Here is a 12,095-nt window from a genome sequence, read left to right as displayed (position 1 = left end):
ATCCAGGCGTTGGAGATCACCCGTGTGTTCACGCAGGTTAGGAAGGATTGTGGCACAGATGAAGTGCTACCACGCCTTTGCTTAACGGTTCAGGCTCGATATGGAGAAGTGGCTCGGGACCACCAGGTCATGCACCACTTTCGTCTTATAGGTAGCTCCAGGGTGGGCGAGTAGGCGAATCCATTCCTCCCATTGCGGATACATGCAGAGGTCGGCGTAGTCGTCATTCTCGGGTTCTGGGATCCCGAGATAGTCGTTGAGCGCCGGCGCCGAGATGTTCACCACCACGTTATGCACTTTGACGAAATTTCCCTCCGTTACGGAGAGATTTGCGTAGAACTCTCGCACCAACTTTGGTGATGTTGGCGTCTCGATATTGCACAGTTTCTCCCAATGGAGTCTCTGGATTTGTGCCGACATGTTCCCGTATAGCCGATTAGGTGTTAGCACACGCTCATCCATCGATCTTTTTTTTATATGGCATCCCACACCTCACCGGCACCCTCAAGTAACGTTGATGGTCGAGGCAAAGCCGCCCCCGATCGACGAACACGTTTGGGGTTGACTCTCGATGTCGAGGCTCGTTGCATCTACAAAATATAACACAAAATGAGTCGAAGATATTATGATGAGCGTCTATTAACCCCTTTCTACCCCCAAACCTATTCACAACTAAACCTCGTGCTTATTAACCCGTAAGCGTACGCAAATATTTCACTTTTTCCTTTGTACGTTCTTTCGGGTATTTCATCGAAGACCTAGGGTGCATGTCAATTTTTTATGTAAACTTGAGTCATGGAGAGTACTAAACCTTTCCTTAAGCAAACATTCTCGAATACACTCTTAATATCACGAAATCATCACCATACAACAATAAAATTTGAGTTAGAAAGACATACCTTGATGTGGTGGGGATGGAGAGGTTGAAGAGATGAAAAACACCAAAAACAAACACAACTCACACGAATTAAAGTAGATGAATCAAGTGCAAGAAGTGTGATGATCAAAGACCGTGTTTTTATGATGATTGGGATCGAATTTTTGTGAAAAGGGGTTAGGGTTCGGGAGAAATCGGAGAAGAGAAAGAAATTTATGATAAAAAAATCACCCAAAAACCCAATTTAAAACCACTTACGCGGGTCTGCGCGCCACGCGCCTTGTTCTGCGCGCCGCGCGGACCAGAATCTTGACAATCGCACGGAGCGCGCATAAGACTCTGTAACTTTACGTGAAAATACTTCAATTCGCACGCCGCGGATATGGGATCCTGCGGCGCACGGACTCATGTTGCCTTCGCGCCGCGCACATGTTGTCCTCGCGGCGCGCGGACCAAACATCGGCTTACGCGCGCTCCGCGCATATGACTCTGTGAATGAAAATTGCCGAAAGTTACGCCCGCGCGCCGCGCAAGGGGTTCCCCATGGCGCGCGATTTGCGTTTTTTTTTTAGAAATAAGAAAACTAACAAAGCAACTAAAAAACCGAGTTCAAGCAAATGAAAAATTAAGATACAACAAAAGAAAGTCGGGTTGCCTCCCGATTAGCGCATTAGTTAAAGTCAATAGCTTGACGGGATATGTCTTCTTTTCACGAAATGGAGGTGATGAAGGTCACCGTTTTCTCACTTTCGAACATGCCACTAAAGTATGGCTTCACCTTTTGATCGGTGACTTTGAAGCGTTCTCCCTACTTGTTCGCCAGTTCCACCCACCCGTGGTGGATATACACTCACGACTTCGAACGGGCCCGACCATCGCGACTTTAGCTTCCTGGAGAAAAGCTTCAACCTGGAATTATAGATGAGTACCTTCTGGCCCGGATTGAGGTCCTTCCTGACGATGCGCTTGTCATGCCACGCTTTAGTCTTCTCCTTGTAGATTTTGGCATTCTCGTACGCTTCTCGTCAGAGTTCATCAAGGGCATTCCGCTGAAGAAGTCTCTGTTGGCCCGAAGCTTTGTAGTCGAAGTTGAGCTTCTTCATCGCCCAAAGCGCCCGGTGCTCTAGCTCGACTGGTAAATGACATGCTTTCTTGTAAATGAGGTGGTACGGGGACATACCAATTGGCGTCTTATAAGCTGTGCGGTAGGCCCACAGTGCGTCGTCGAGCTTGGTGGCCCAGTCTTTCAGAGAACTTCCCACTGTCTTTTTCAGGATTTGCTTGATTTCCCGGTTAGACACCTCCGCTTGACCATTGGCTTGAGGGTGGTACGCCAATGTCTTCCGGTGTGTGACGCTGTATTTGGCGAGGAGTGCGTCGAACTGCCGGTTGCAAAAGTGTGCTCCCTCGTCACTAATGATGGCTCGTGGTGTGCCGAATCGGGTGAAGATGGCCTTCAAGAACTTCAAGACCACATTCCCATCACTTGACGGAGTAGCTTTGGCCTCGACCCACTTGGATACGTAATCCATCGCCTGGAGAATGTACTTGTTTCCATAGGAGGACGGAAATGGGTCCATGAAATCTAATCCCTACACGTTGAACAGTTCTATTTCCAAGACAGTAGTGAGTGGCATCTCATTCCTGTTAGAAATATTACATGTTCGTTGGCATCGGTCACAGGCAATGATGAAGTCACGGCTATCTTTGAAGAGCGTCGGCCAATAGAAGCCGCTTTGAAGAACTTTCGCTGTCGTGCGGTTCGGACCGAAGTGACCTCCGCACTCGAGACCGTGGCAATGTCGTAGGACTAACTCCATCTCATCCTCGGGAACACACTTCTTCACGATCAGATCTGCACATTGCCGATAGAGAATCGACTCCTCCCAGTAATACCTCCGGACCTCCGAAAGAAATTTCTGCTTCTGGTACGTCTTGAGGTCAGTAGACATCACTTTGCCTACAAGGTAATTCACGATGTCGGCATACCAGGGGAGGACGGCTTGATGGACGGCCTAGAGCTTCTCGTCGGGGAAGTCGTCGTTGATGAGTACTGTCTTGTCCGGAATGTGCTCGAGCGTCTCCAGTCTCAACAAGTGGTCGGCTACTAGATTCTCTGTGCCCTTCTTGTCCTTGATCTCAATGTCGAATTCGTGGAGCAGAATGTCCCAACGGATTAGGCGTAGTTTTGCGTCCTTCTTTTCCATGAGGTATCGTATGGTTGCGTGGTCGGTGCAGACGATCACCTTGTTGCCGATGATGTAGGGTCTAAACTTGTCAAAGCCGAACACCACCGCGAGAAGCTCCTTCTCCGTCGTCGTGTAGTTCACTTGGGCTTCCTTAAGGGTCCGGCTCACATAGTAAATAGCGTGGAAAGCCTTATCTTTACACTGCCTAAGGACTGAACCCACCGCGTGGTTGTTGGCGTCGCTCATGATCTTGAACGGAAGACTCTAGTCTGGGGCGGTGATGATCGGGGCGGTGCTGAGTCGCTGCTTGAGGGAGTTAAAGGCCTCTAAGCACTCGGTGGAGAAGGAGAACTCGGCGTCTTTCTCTAGTAGTCTGCATAATGGCTTCGTAATTTTGGAGAAGTCCTTGATGAAGCGCCTATAGAAGCCGGCGTGCCCCAAGAAACTTCTCACTCCCTTGACCGAGGTTGGCGGTGGTAGCTTCTCTATTGTGGAAATTTTCGCCCGGTCCACCTCTAATCCGTCCTTCGAGACTCTGTGGCCCAGCACGATGCCTTCTTGTACCATGAAATGGCACTTCTCCCAGTTTAGCACGAGGTTCGTTTCTTCACACTTATTGAGCACCTGAGACAGATTCTCCAAACATTGATCAAATGTAGGGCCAAATACATAAAAATCGTCCATAAAAAACCTCAATTTTTTTCTCCACCATGTCGGAGAAGATGGCCATCATGCATCTTTGGAACGTGGCTGGTGCGTTACATAGCCCAAACGGCATTCACTTGAAGGCGAAAGTGCCATAAGGGCATGTAAATGTGGTCTTCTCCTGATCTTCCGATGCAATAGTGATCTGGTTATAACCGGAATAGCCATCAAGGAAGCAATAATACATGTGACCTGCGAGAGGGTCAAGCATCTGGTCGATGAAGGGGAGTTGGAAGTGGTCTTTGCGTGTGGCGTTGTTGAGCTTTCGGTAGTCCATGCAAATTCTGTACCCGGTCACCGTGGAAATGAGCTCGTTATTTTCGTTTCTTACCACCGTCATTCTGCCTTTCTTCGGAACGCATTGCACTGGACTTACCAATGCACTGTCGGAGATCGGGTAAATGACCCCGATATCGAGCCACTTCAGGATCTCATTCCTCACGACCTCCTTCATCGCCGGATATAGGCGTCTTTGGTGCTCCACCGAGGGATGATGTCCGTCCTCCAAGAGTATGCAGTGAATGCAATAGGAGGAGCTATCCCTTTGATGTCCAAGAGTGTCCACCCGATCGCTCCCTGGTGCTTGCGTAGCGCAACGAACAGCTTTTCTTCTTCTCCCTTGGTGAGGTGATTCGAGATGATCACCGGAAGGGTCGAGTCTGCGCCTAAGTAGGCGTAGCGGAGATGTGCTGGTAATTCTTTCAACTCGAGCTTTGGGGGCTGTTGAATGGACGGAAGCACCTAAGGTTCGCTCTCCCCCGAAATCTCGATCGAGTTACGTCGATACAGCATGGCTGCGTTCATGTACTCCACGTGCTCTAAAGCTTCACATTCATCAAACTACTTAGTGAAATCGATAGAGTTTAGCAAACTTACCTCAAGCGGGTCCTCGGATCAGTGAGAGAAGTCGGCGATGATGGAGTTACACACGTCGATCCGGTAGACATCGTCGCTCGCCCTCGGGTACTTTATGGCGTTGAACACCACTTCTTCGTCTTGCACCCTCAGATTTAGCTCTCCTTTCTGGACGTTGATGAGAGCTCCTCTTGTGGCAAGGAATGGCCTCCCTAGGATGATTGGGACGTCGCGGTCTTCCTCGATGTCGAGCACCACGAAGTTGGCGAGGAAGATAAACTTGTCAACTTTGACCAAGAGGTCCTCGATCACTCCTCGCGGGTATACGATGGACATGTCCGCCATTTAGAGCGTGATTTAGGTCGGTTTCACCCCTCCGATGCCGAGCTTCTTGAAGATAGAGTACGGCATCAAGTTGATGCTCGCTCCTAGGTCGCATAGTGCTCGCTCAAAGAAGGTGGTCCCGATAGCACACGGACTGGTGAAACTTCCTGGATCCTTCATCTTCACCGGCAACTTCCTCTGAATGATGGCAGAGTACTCTTCGGTGAGGGTGATCATGCTGCATTCCTCTATCTTCCTCTTTTTCGAGAGGATGTCCTTCAGAAACTTGGTGTACGTCGGCATTTTCTCAAGAGCGTCAGTAAACGGGATGTTTATCTGAAGCTGCTTGAACACCTCGAGGAACTTGCTGAACTGGTGGTCGAGTTTCCCTTCTTTCTTCCTCTGAGGAAATGGCAGCTTTGGTGGGCTTGTTGGAGCTGGGGCACTCGCCGGAGGTGGCGTGGCTCGGCTCATAGATGCTGAGGGCTCGTATTTCTCCACCTTCTCCTTTTTCTTATCAGAGTTGTCGATCACTTGTTCGCTTCTGAGAGTAATGGCGTTGACCTGTGACCTGGGGTTGATGTCGGTGTTGCTCGGTAGCGTTCCCTGAGGTCGCGAGTTTACAGCGGTCGACAGTTGCCCCATTTGTGTCTCGAGATTTCGGATCTGAGCTGATTGGTTCGAGAGAGAGATGTCTTTGTTTCGTGCATGAACTCTGTGGTGGAATTTATGAAGGCGGTTGTTGACGTGGCCAAGCTAGCGATGAGCTCCTTTAGGTTGGTCTCGCCCTTATACGCCAGTAATGGAGGGGCTTGGTATGGCGGTGGTCGGGACTGATTATGTGGTGGTCGAGGCTGGGCTTGAGGCGCGGGTTGCATCGACATGTTGTTTTGGGGACCTCTTCATCCCCCATTCTGGTAGTTGTTCCTTGGGCCTTGATTGTAGTTGTTCTATGGCGGCCTGTTGTTGGTGAAGTTGGCCTGTTGGCAGTTGTCCCCATAAGCGAACTCGTCGCTATTTTGCTATCCGTTGCACCAGAAACAGACCTCAGGGGTGTGTACGGCTTGGACAGAGGCCTTTTGTCCCTGGACTGACTTTGTGAGATCCGCCACCTGTGCCGCCAGTGCCTTCATCAGCTCTATCTCGGGAGTGACTGGCATATTCTTCAAGATGCACCGCTCAGACGGCCATTGATCATTGTTGTATGCCAGCTCCTCGAGGATGTTGTGAGCTTCCTCCTCCATCTTCTGAAAGAACGACCCTCCAGCGGTCGTGTTGACTAGGGTGCGAGATGATGGTGAGAGACCGCCATAGAAAATCTGTACCATCATCCACCCTTGGATGCCATGATTGGGACACATCCGCTCTAAATCCTTGAAATGCCCCCATGCTTCAAATAAGGACTCCCCGTCGTATTGAGCAAACGAGTGGATCTCGTTGCGTCTCTTATGCATCTTCTCGAACGAGAAGAACTTTGAGATGAATTTGATGCGTAGGTTGGCCCATGAGGTGATGGAGCCTGGTGGGAGTGAGTTGAGCCACGTCTTGGCTTGGTCCCGTAGTGAGAATGGGAAGAGGCGGAGGCGGATGGCTTCGTCGGACACGTTATGGAGCTTGAACGTGTTTGCGATCTCGACGAAGTTCGTTAGATGGTCTTGCGGGTCTTCGGCAGGTGATCCAGAGAATTGATTCCCTTAGACCATATGTATTATACCGATCTTGATCTCGAAATTATGATTACCCGCAAGAGCCGGGAGAACGATTGCCGATTGCGCGGCGTCAGCTGGTGGTAACCCATATTGAAATAGGGTCTTTGGCTCTTCGATCGCCGCGTTGTTTGCTCTATCTCTCATTGTTCGTTCCTTTGATTGCTTTCTGTTCGTCTTGCAGAATTTTTTGATCTGAAGATTGAATGGAACGAGATTTGATATTCCCTCACTCCGCATGCACCTTCAAAACAGAGAAAATGACACGTAGAGTTAGGAAACGCGTAACGAAATCAAATGGCAAAGCAGATTATTTTTCGACGCTATTGTAAAAAGTCCCCGGCAACGGCGCCAAAAACTTGTTGCGATATTTTTATAATTAGCACGCAAGAGGACGTATCGAACAAGTAATAGTGTTACGTAAGTAACAGATATTGATCCCACATAGACTAATTACTATAGCGACGTTAAACAACCTAGAGCAAATTGATTTCACAGACTTAAAGTTGGTGGTGCGAGAATTGTCTACACGAACACTAATAAAAACTATAACGGAAATTAAACACGAAACTTTGAATAAGAGAAAATGGAGGTTACGACTTCATCGGAAAATTAAGACTCGGGGGTTTCAGGTTCGAACAACTTGAACTACTCTATTCACACTAATCTCACTCTCCCTATGATATTACTAGCCTCTCTCGAGTGATCTAGCAACCTACGTAATTGACGGATTATATATGCTCTCGGCCTCTAATCCTATTAAAACAATTACGAGCAATAAACGCGAGAATTCAAGCAATTACATTAAGCTTAAGCCGTCTAGCAACCTAAGAACAAAACGAAGCATGAATTACGAGCTTGAGTTTTCGACCTCTCTCGAGTGACGAAAACTCCTAAAAACAATACTAGAGATGGCCAATCCAAAGAACGCATTAAGACCACATTCACACAAGCATGAATAATTAAGTAAATCAAAGCATAATTTCACCCTAACGAAACCCCCTAACCCAATTCAATCCGGCTACATCGCAACCCCGCTAAAGACCTAGCCTCTAACGGAATTCATATTCATAAGCATAATGATCAAGACGAGAATCAACATAACCATAAATAAGAGAAGCAATATGAAATTCATGAACGGGAAGAATGAAACTATCAATTAACGAGAATTAGAGTAATAGAGAATAAGGGAAAGAAGGAAAAACTATTAAAAACGGGAGTTCACGGTTGCCTGTTCGTCGGATCTTCGACTCAACTTTGCTCCCAAACAAAAGCTCTCAAAAGAAAGTGCAAAGTAGAAAACAACTCTAAGAATTAAGAATGAGTTAATTACGTTACAAAAGGTATTTTTAGTTCTGAATGTGTCTTTTCGGAGTCATCTGAGCCGTCCAATTAAATCCAAGGGTCAAAAATCTTCAGAAAACATTAATTTCCTATTCAGCAAATCGGAGCGCGCGGCGCGCGGTGGTCGATGCGCGGCGCGCGGACCAGACTTCAGCTTACGCGCGCTCCGCGCATAAGACTCTGTGAGTTTTCTCGGTTTGTGCTTCCAGTATGCGCGGGGCGCGAAGGTGTGCGCGCGGCGCGCGGAGTCGCCAATTTTTTTGCCTATTGCTTTTTTACTCCATTTCGACCGTTTTGTCTCCAAATCACGTCCTTTTTCCATGAAATTGACTGTAGACACTCTATTGCTCCTTTAAACCTGAAACTAATCAAAAATCTACTAAAACCTATTAAAAAACTCGAGGACTCGTTGGTTTTTGGTTCGGAAAATAGGAGTTTTACGCGTGATTAACGCACCTATCAACAACCCCGACAATGAACTCGACCACGATTACGTTGAGGAAACCGAATACGAGTCACGCTCACGAAGCTTACTCGAATGCCCGAGGAATGGTGGAGACACGCAAAACGATGCTCAAGCTCAAGTGGCTCGCTCGATCCGTCAACATTCTGGAAACTCACGAAGGCGCGCAACCTCAAAAGGGCGATGCTCGCATCCTTTCACAATCTATTGGGCAGCTCAGGGAGACGATCGGGCCGCGATGTTCAAAGAAAGGCGCGTTCAAGGAATGCCGAACAACACCGCACATCGGGCGTGGATTTGAGAGAGCACCTCAATGCGCAAAGATGCTCTCCAGGGGGAGAGTTACGACATAGGTTAAGTTCTCGGTGGGAGGTGCCACGGGCCTCGACCCTTGCTAATCCCCAGGTGAACATAGTGGATAAAGCCTCCGACGAAAGGCACCAGGTCACGCCTCTGGCCCGGACTGTCACTCATACTAATGGCCTCAACATGGCCACCATGATTTAAAACCTTCAAAATCAAATTATTGAGATGCACGAATCAGGGACTGGTGGTCAGAGAGCCTATGGTATTATCGAGGAGACATTATTGTCGTGCAAATGTGCAAATCCTCGCACAACCATGCACATGGGGCTTCAAGCTGCTCTCTATTCCTCCTTACAATGGAAGGACCGATCTGTCCTTTCATATTCAACACTATAAGATGTGGTTGACAATTCAAGGTCAACCCGACGCTACCCGATGCCAAGCTTTCGGAACTGAATTTGAGTGGTTTAGGAGCTTGAGGCCCGAAACCATCCATTCATTCAGAAACCTAAATGAGACATTCCTTGCTCGATTCGCCACTCTGAAGGTACAAAAGAAGTCAAACATGTACATGTGGTCGGTCCATCAAGAGAGTGGCAAATCACTAAGGCAAAATCTCGCTCGCTCCACCGAGGAATCTAACAAGGTCGATCAATTCGACGATAATGACGCAATAGTTGCTATTGCCGAGGAGTTGTGCACTAGCGATTTCTTGAAATCCCTAGTGGGACGCGTCCCAACCAACATGTGCGAACTCATGGCGCGAGAAAAGAGTTGGCATAGGGCTAATGTTATCGGTCCATTCCCGGGTACCCGAAAAAATAATCGGCTTCTGGCCGGCTGGATATTTTAAACGCAATGCCACTTGTTTCGGCTACGAAACATACAATGCAGAAGTTAAGAGATGATGGATGGGAGCCGATAGTTTAAGATGTGTGTAATTTTTGCAAAAAAATAAGTGTCTCTATAATTTATCTACTTGACTGCCAAATATGTTCCTAAAAGGGGACAACCTCGTCCTAAAAAATGATGAGACTCTAGAGCATTATAACAAATTTGATATTTATTTTGCTGCGATAAATTATCAATGGGAAGAAGTGAATTACAGATTCAATGAGAATACTATATAAACGTGATTAGTCCGAGTAGAACTTTAGATCCCAAAATATTCTTACGACATTCAGAATTGATGATATTTACAAGCTTGTGAATTTTTTTTTACCCAAGAGACTTTGAAGCTTACGAAATGCTACAATTATGCTCAAACTTTATAGGATTTGATTATTATCGAGGGCTTCCAGAATTTATGGACTTGATTATACTTTCCGATCTATGTGACTGGATGTAACTAACTGGAAAAGTTGAATCATATCATCTTCTTTATAGAGTGATAACTATTATCTTGACACTTCTCATTTCTACTGCTACAACAGAGCGTTCTTTTTCATCTATGCATATAATGAAGAATGCACGTCGCAATAGGATGGAAGATAATTTCTTGTGTGATAGTTTGCTTGTGTATATCGAGAAAGAGATCGCTATGCATTTTACTCTTGATGAACTTGCTGACGATTTTCATGATATAGTAGAAAGGTGCTCTCCATTTTAAATCCTTGTTGTTTAGGTTTGTTTTCTAAATTAGCCAGCTACTGATTTTTCTCTTTTGCTATGTATATCAGTACTCGAATGTTATAAATTTCTAATATTTTGTTTTCATTTCCGTGTTACAGGAGAACTAATATATTGAGATTTTGTGAAAATCGAACGAACATATGCGTATTTCGGGTTCGGTTAGACTTATTTTGTGAATTTGATAATGACAGAAAAATGTAAAATTTTCAAATCTTGGGTCCGTCACTGGTTGAGAGAATGGACCAGATCGAAGATCTCACCTCCAACACCTCACCAAAATATATTTGAAGTAGGAAGGAATAATCCTTCTCTACAAGCGCTCCTCATTGAACATGAAGGTGATAAGTGAGATTCATTCACACTTATCTATGACTCTTAGATAAGAATCGAAGCTTGTTCTTAATGTTTTTTATATTATTTTGTAGTTTTCATTGCATTTTCAGGTTTGAGAGAGTATGAGAAGGTAGTGGTGCAAAAACGGGCTGAATCGGAGCTAAATCGAGCAAGTTATGGTCATTTGAAGTCAAGTCAACAAAAGTCAACGGAGGTCAACAAGAAGTCAGCTTCTCAAGGCTGGCGCGCCGCGCCTATTGAATGGCGCGCCGCGCCCCTGGTGACCAAATTTTCACCCGAGAGCTCGAGCGGCCAACGCGCAAGAGAGGCGCGGCGCGCCTTCAGAAATTCAAGAGTGGCGCGGCGCGCCTGTTATGTGGCGCGCCGCGCCAGGTGCTTTTTCAGAATTCTTGGAGCTCGTCTTTTAAATCATTTCTGGCCCTTGGATCTCATCCAAGGGTCCATATTTGCTCCGAAAACCTCTTCTAAACCCTCATATACACTTATTCAAAGAAAAAAAGGAGGAGGCTTTAGCATAGAACACTTTAGTTTTTGTTTTGAAACCTTGAGAGAGAAAGTGAGAGAGAGAAAGCTAGGGTTGACACTCATTTTTGTTCTTGAGCTTGGAAGTGAAGAAGAAGAGGGAGAAGTGACAACCTCCATCATCCTCATCATCTCCATTTGTTCATCCTTAACTCTATCTCTTTTATTTATTGTTATTTACTTATTTACTCCACTTAATGCTTTGTTGAACATATTTTAAGCTTTCAAGCATTCTATTGAGTTTTGTTGATTATTTTTATCTATTGAGCATTGAGTATTGTGATTACTTTATTGTTTTATCTTAGTGGAATATTGAAGTAGTGCTTGAGTTAATGAAAGCTTTGTTTGGTTGTTGAGATTAGCATTCAATGTCTTGTTTCTTTATTGTTTTGTTTCTTTTACTTATTTCAATTTTACTTTGTTTATTCTTAATTATGAGTAGCTAAATAGATTTGGGGTGCGATGTAGTTGAGTAGTTGAGTTGGTTGGTCAAACCTTTAGATTAGATTTTGTGCTTCATGGTTGGGTTGAGAGTGAAATATTATGGGTATGGGTTGTGTGTTAACGCTAATTAGAGTAGCTAACTAATTAGTGAACCTTAGACGAGTTTAGAAACCGAGAGGTAATAAACGAGTGAGCTCTACCCGTCCCATCATTAACCTTCCTAGAGCTATAGAAAGACTAGGGGGTAGATGTAGTTGATTGAAATCCCGGGCTAAATGCGGTTTTGTGTTTTAGTAGGACCCAAACCGAGAGGTGTAAGTTCGACACGTAACTAGATTCCTAAAGACTCGAGAGAGATTAGTGAATGTTTTAAG

At 45.9% G+C, this 12,095-nt stretch overlaps 2 protein-coding genes and 1 non-coding gene across 3 annotated transcripts; 1 reads left to right on the top strand and 2 right to left on the bottom strand.

Moving 5' to 3' along the window:
* Positions 1 to 4,665: 4,665 nt before the first annotated feature.
* On the bottom strand, positions 4,666 to 4,971 carry LOC149385222 (uncharacterized). Its single transcript, XM_089626279.1, has one exon. It carries the CDS (start codon positions 4,969 to 4,971, stop codon positions 4,666 to 4,668), a length of 306 nt encoding a protein of 101 aa, XP_089482405.1.
* A 12-nt stretch (positions 4,972 to 4,983) lies between these two features.
* Positions 4,984 to 5,595, bottom strand: LOC149385221 (uncharacterized). Its single transcript, XM_089626278.1, has one exon. It carries the CDS (start codon positions 5,593 to 5,595, stop codon positions 4,984 to 4,986), a length of 612 nt encoding a protein of 203 aa, XP_089482404.1.
* A 696-nt stretch (positions 5,596 to 6,291) lies between these two features.
* Positions 6,292 to 6,395, top strand: LOC149385220 (small nucleolar RNA R71). Its single transcript, XR_016301534.1, has one exon. It is a non-coding gene; the product is annotated as a small nucleolar RNA R71 (small nucleolar RNA).
* The last annotated feature ends 5,700 nt before the right edge of the window (positions 6,396 to 12,095 follow it).

The sequence above is a fragment of the Urtica dioica genome, chromosome 9 (assembly GCF_054948205.1).
Source record: "Urtica dioica subsp. dioica isolate 48M chromosome 9, U.dioica_male_clone48M_v1_H2, whole genome shotgun sequence".
Classification (NCBI taxonomy): Eukaryota; Viridiplantae; Streptophyta; class Magnoliopsida; order Rosales; family Urticaceae; genus Urtica; species Urtica dioica.
The sequence above is the reverse complement of the archived record's forward strand: the minus strand, read 5'-3'. Positions and strand labels throughout refer to the sequence as shown.

Excerpts from the sequence above, each read along its gene's own strand:
- LOC149385222 (XM_089626279.1), bottom strand. The coding sequence starts at position 4,971 with ATGGCGGACATGTCCATCGTATACCCGCGAGGAGTGATCGAGGACCTC.
- LOC149385221 (XM_089626278.1), bottom strand. The coding sequence starts at position 5,595 with ATGGGGCAACTGTCGACCGCTGTAAACTCGCGACCTCAGGGAACGCTA.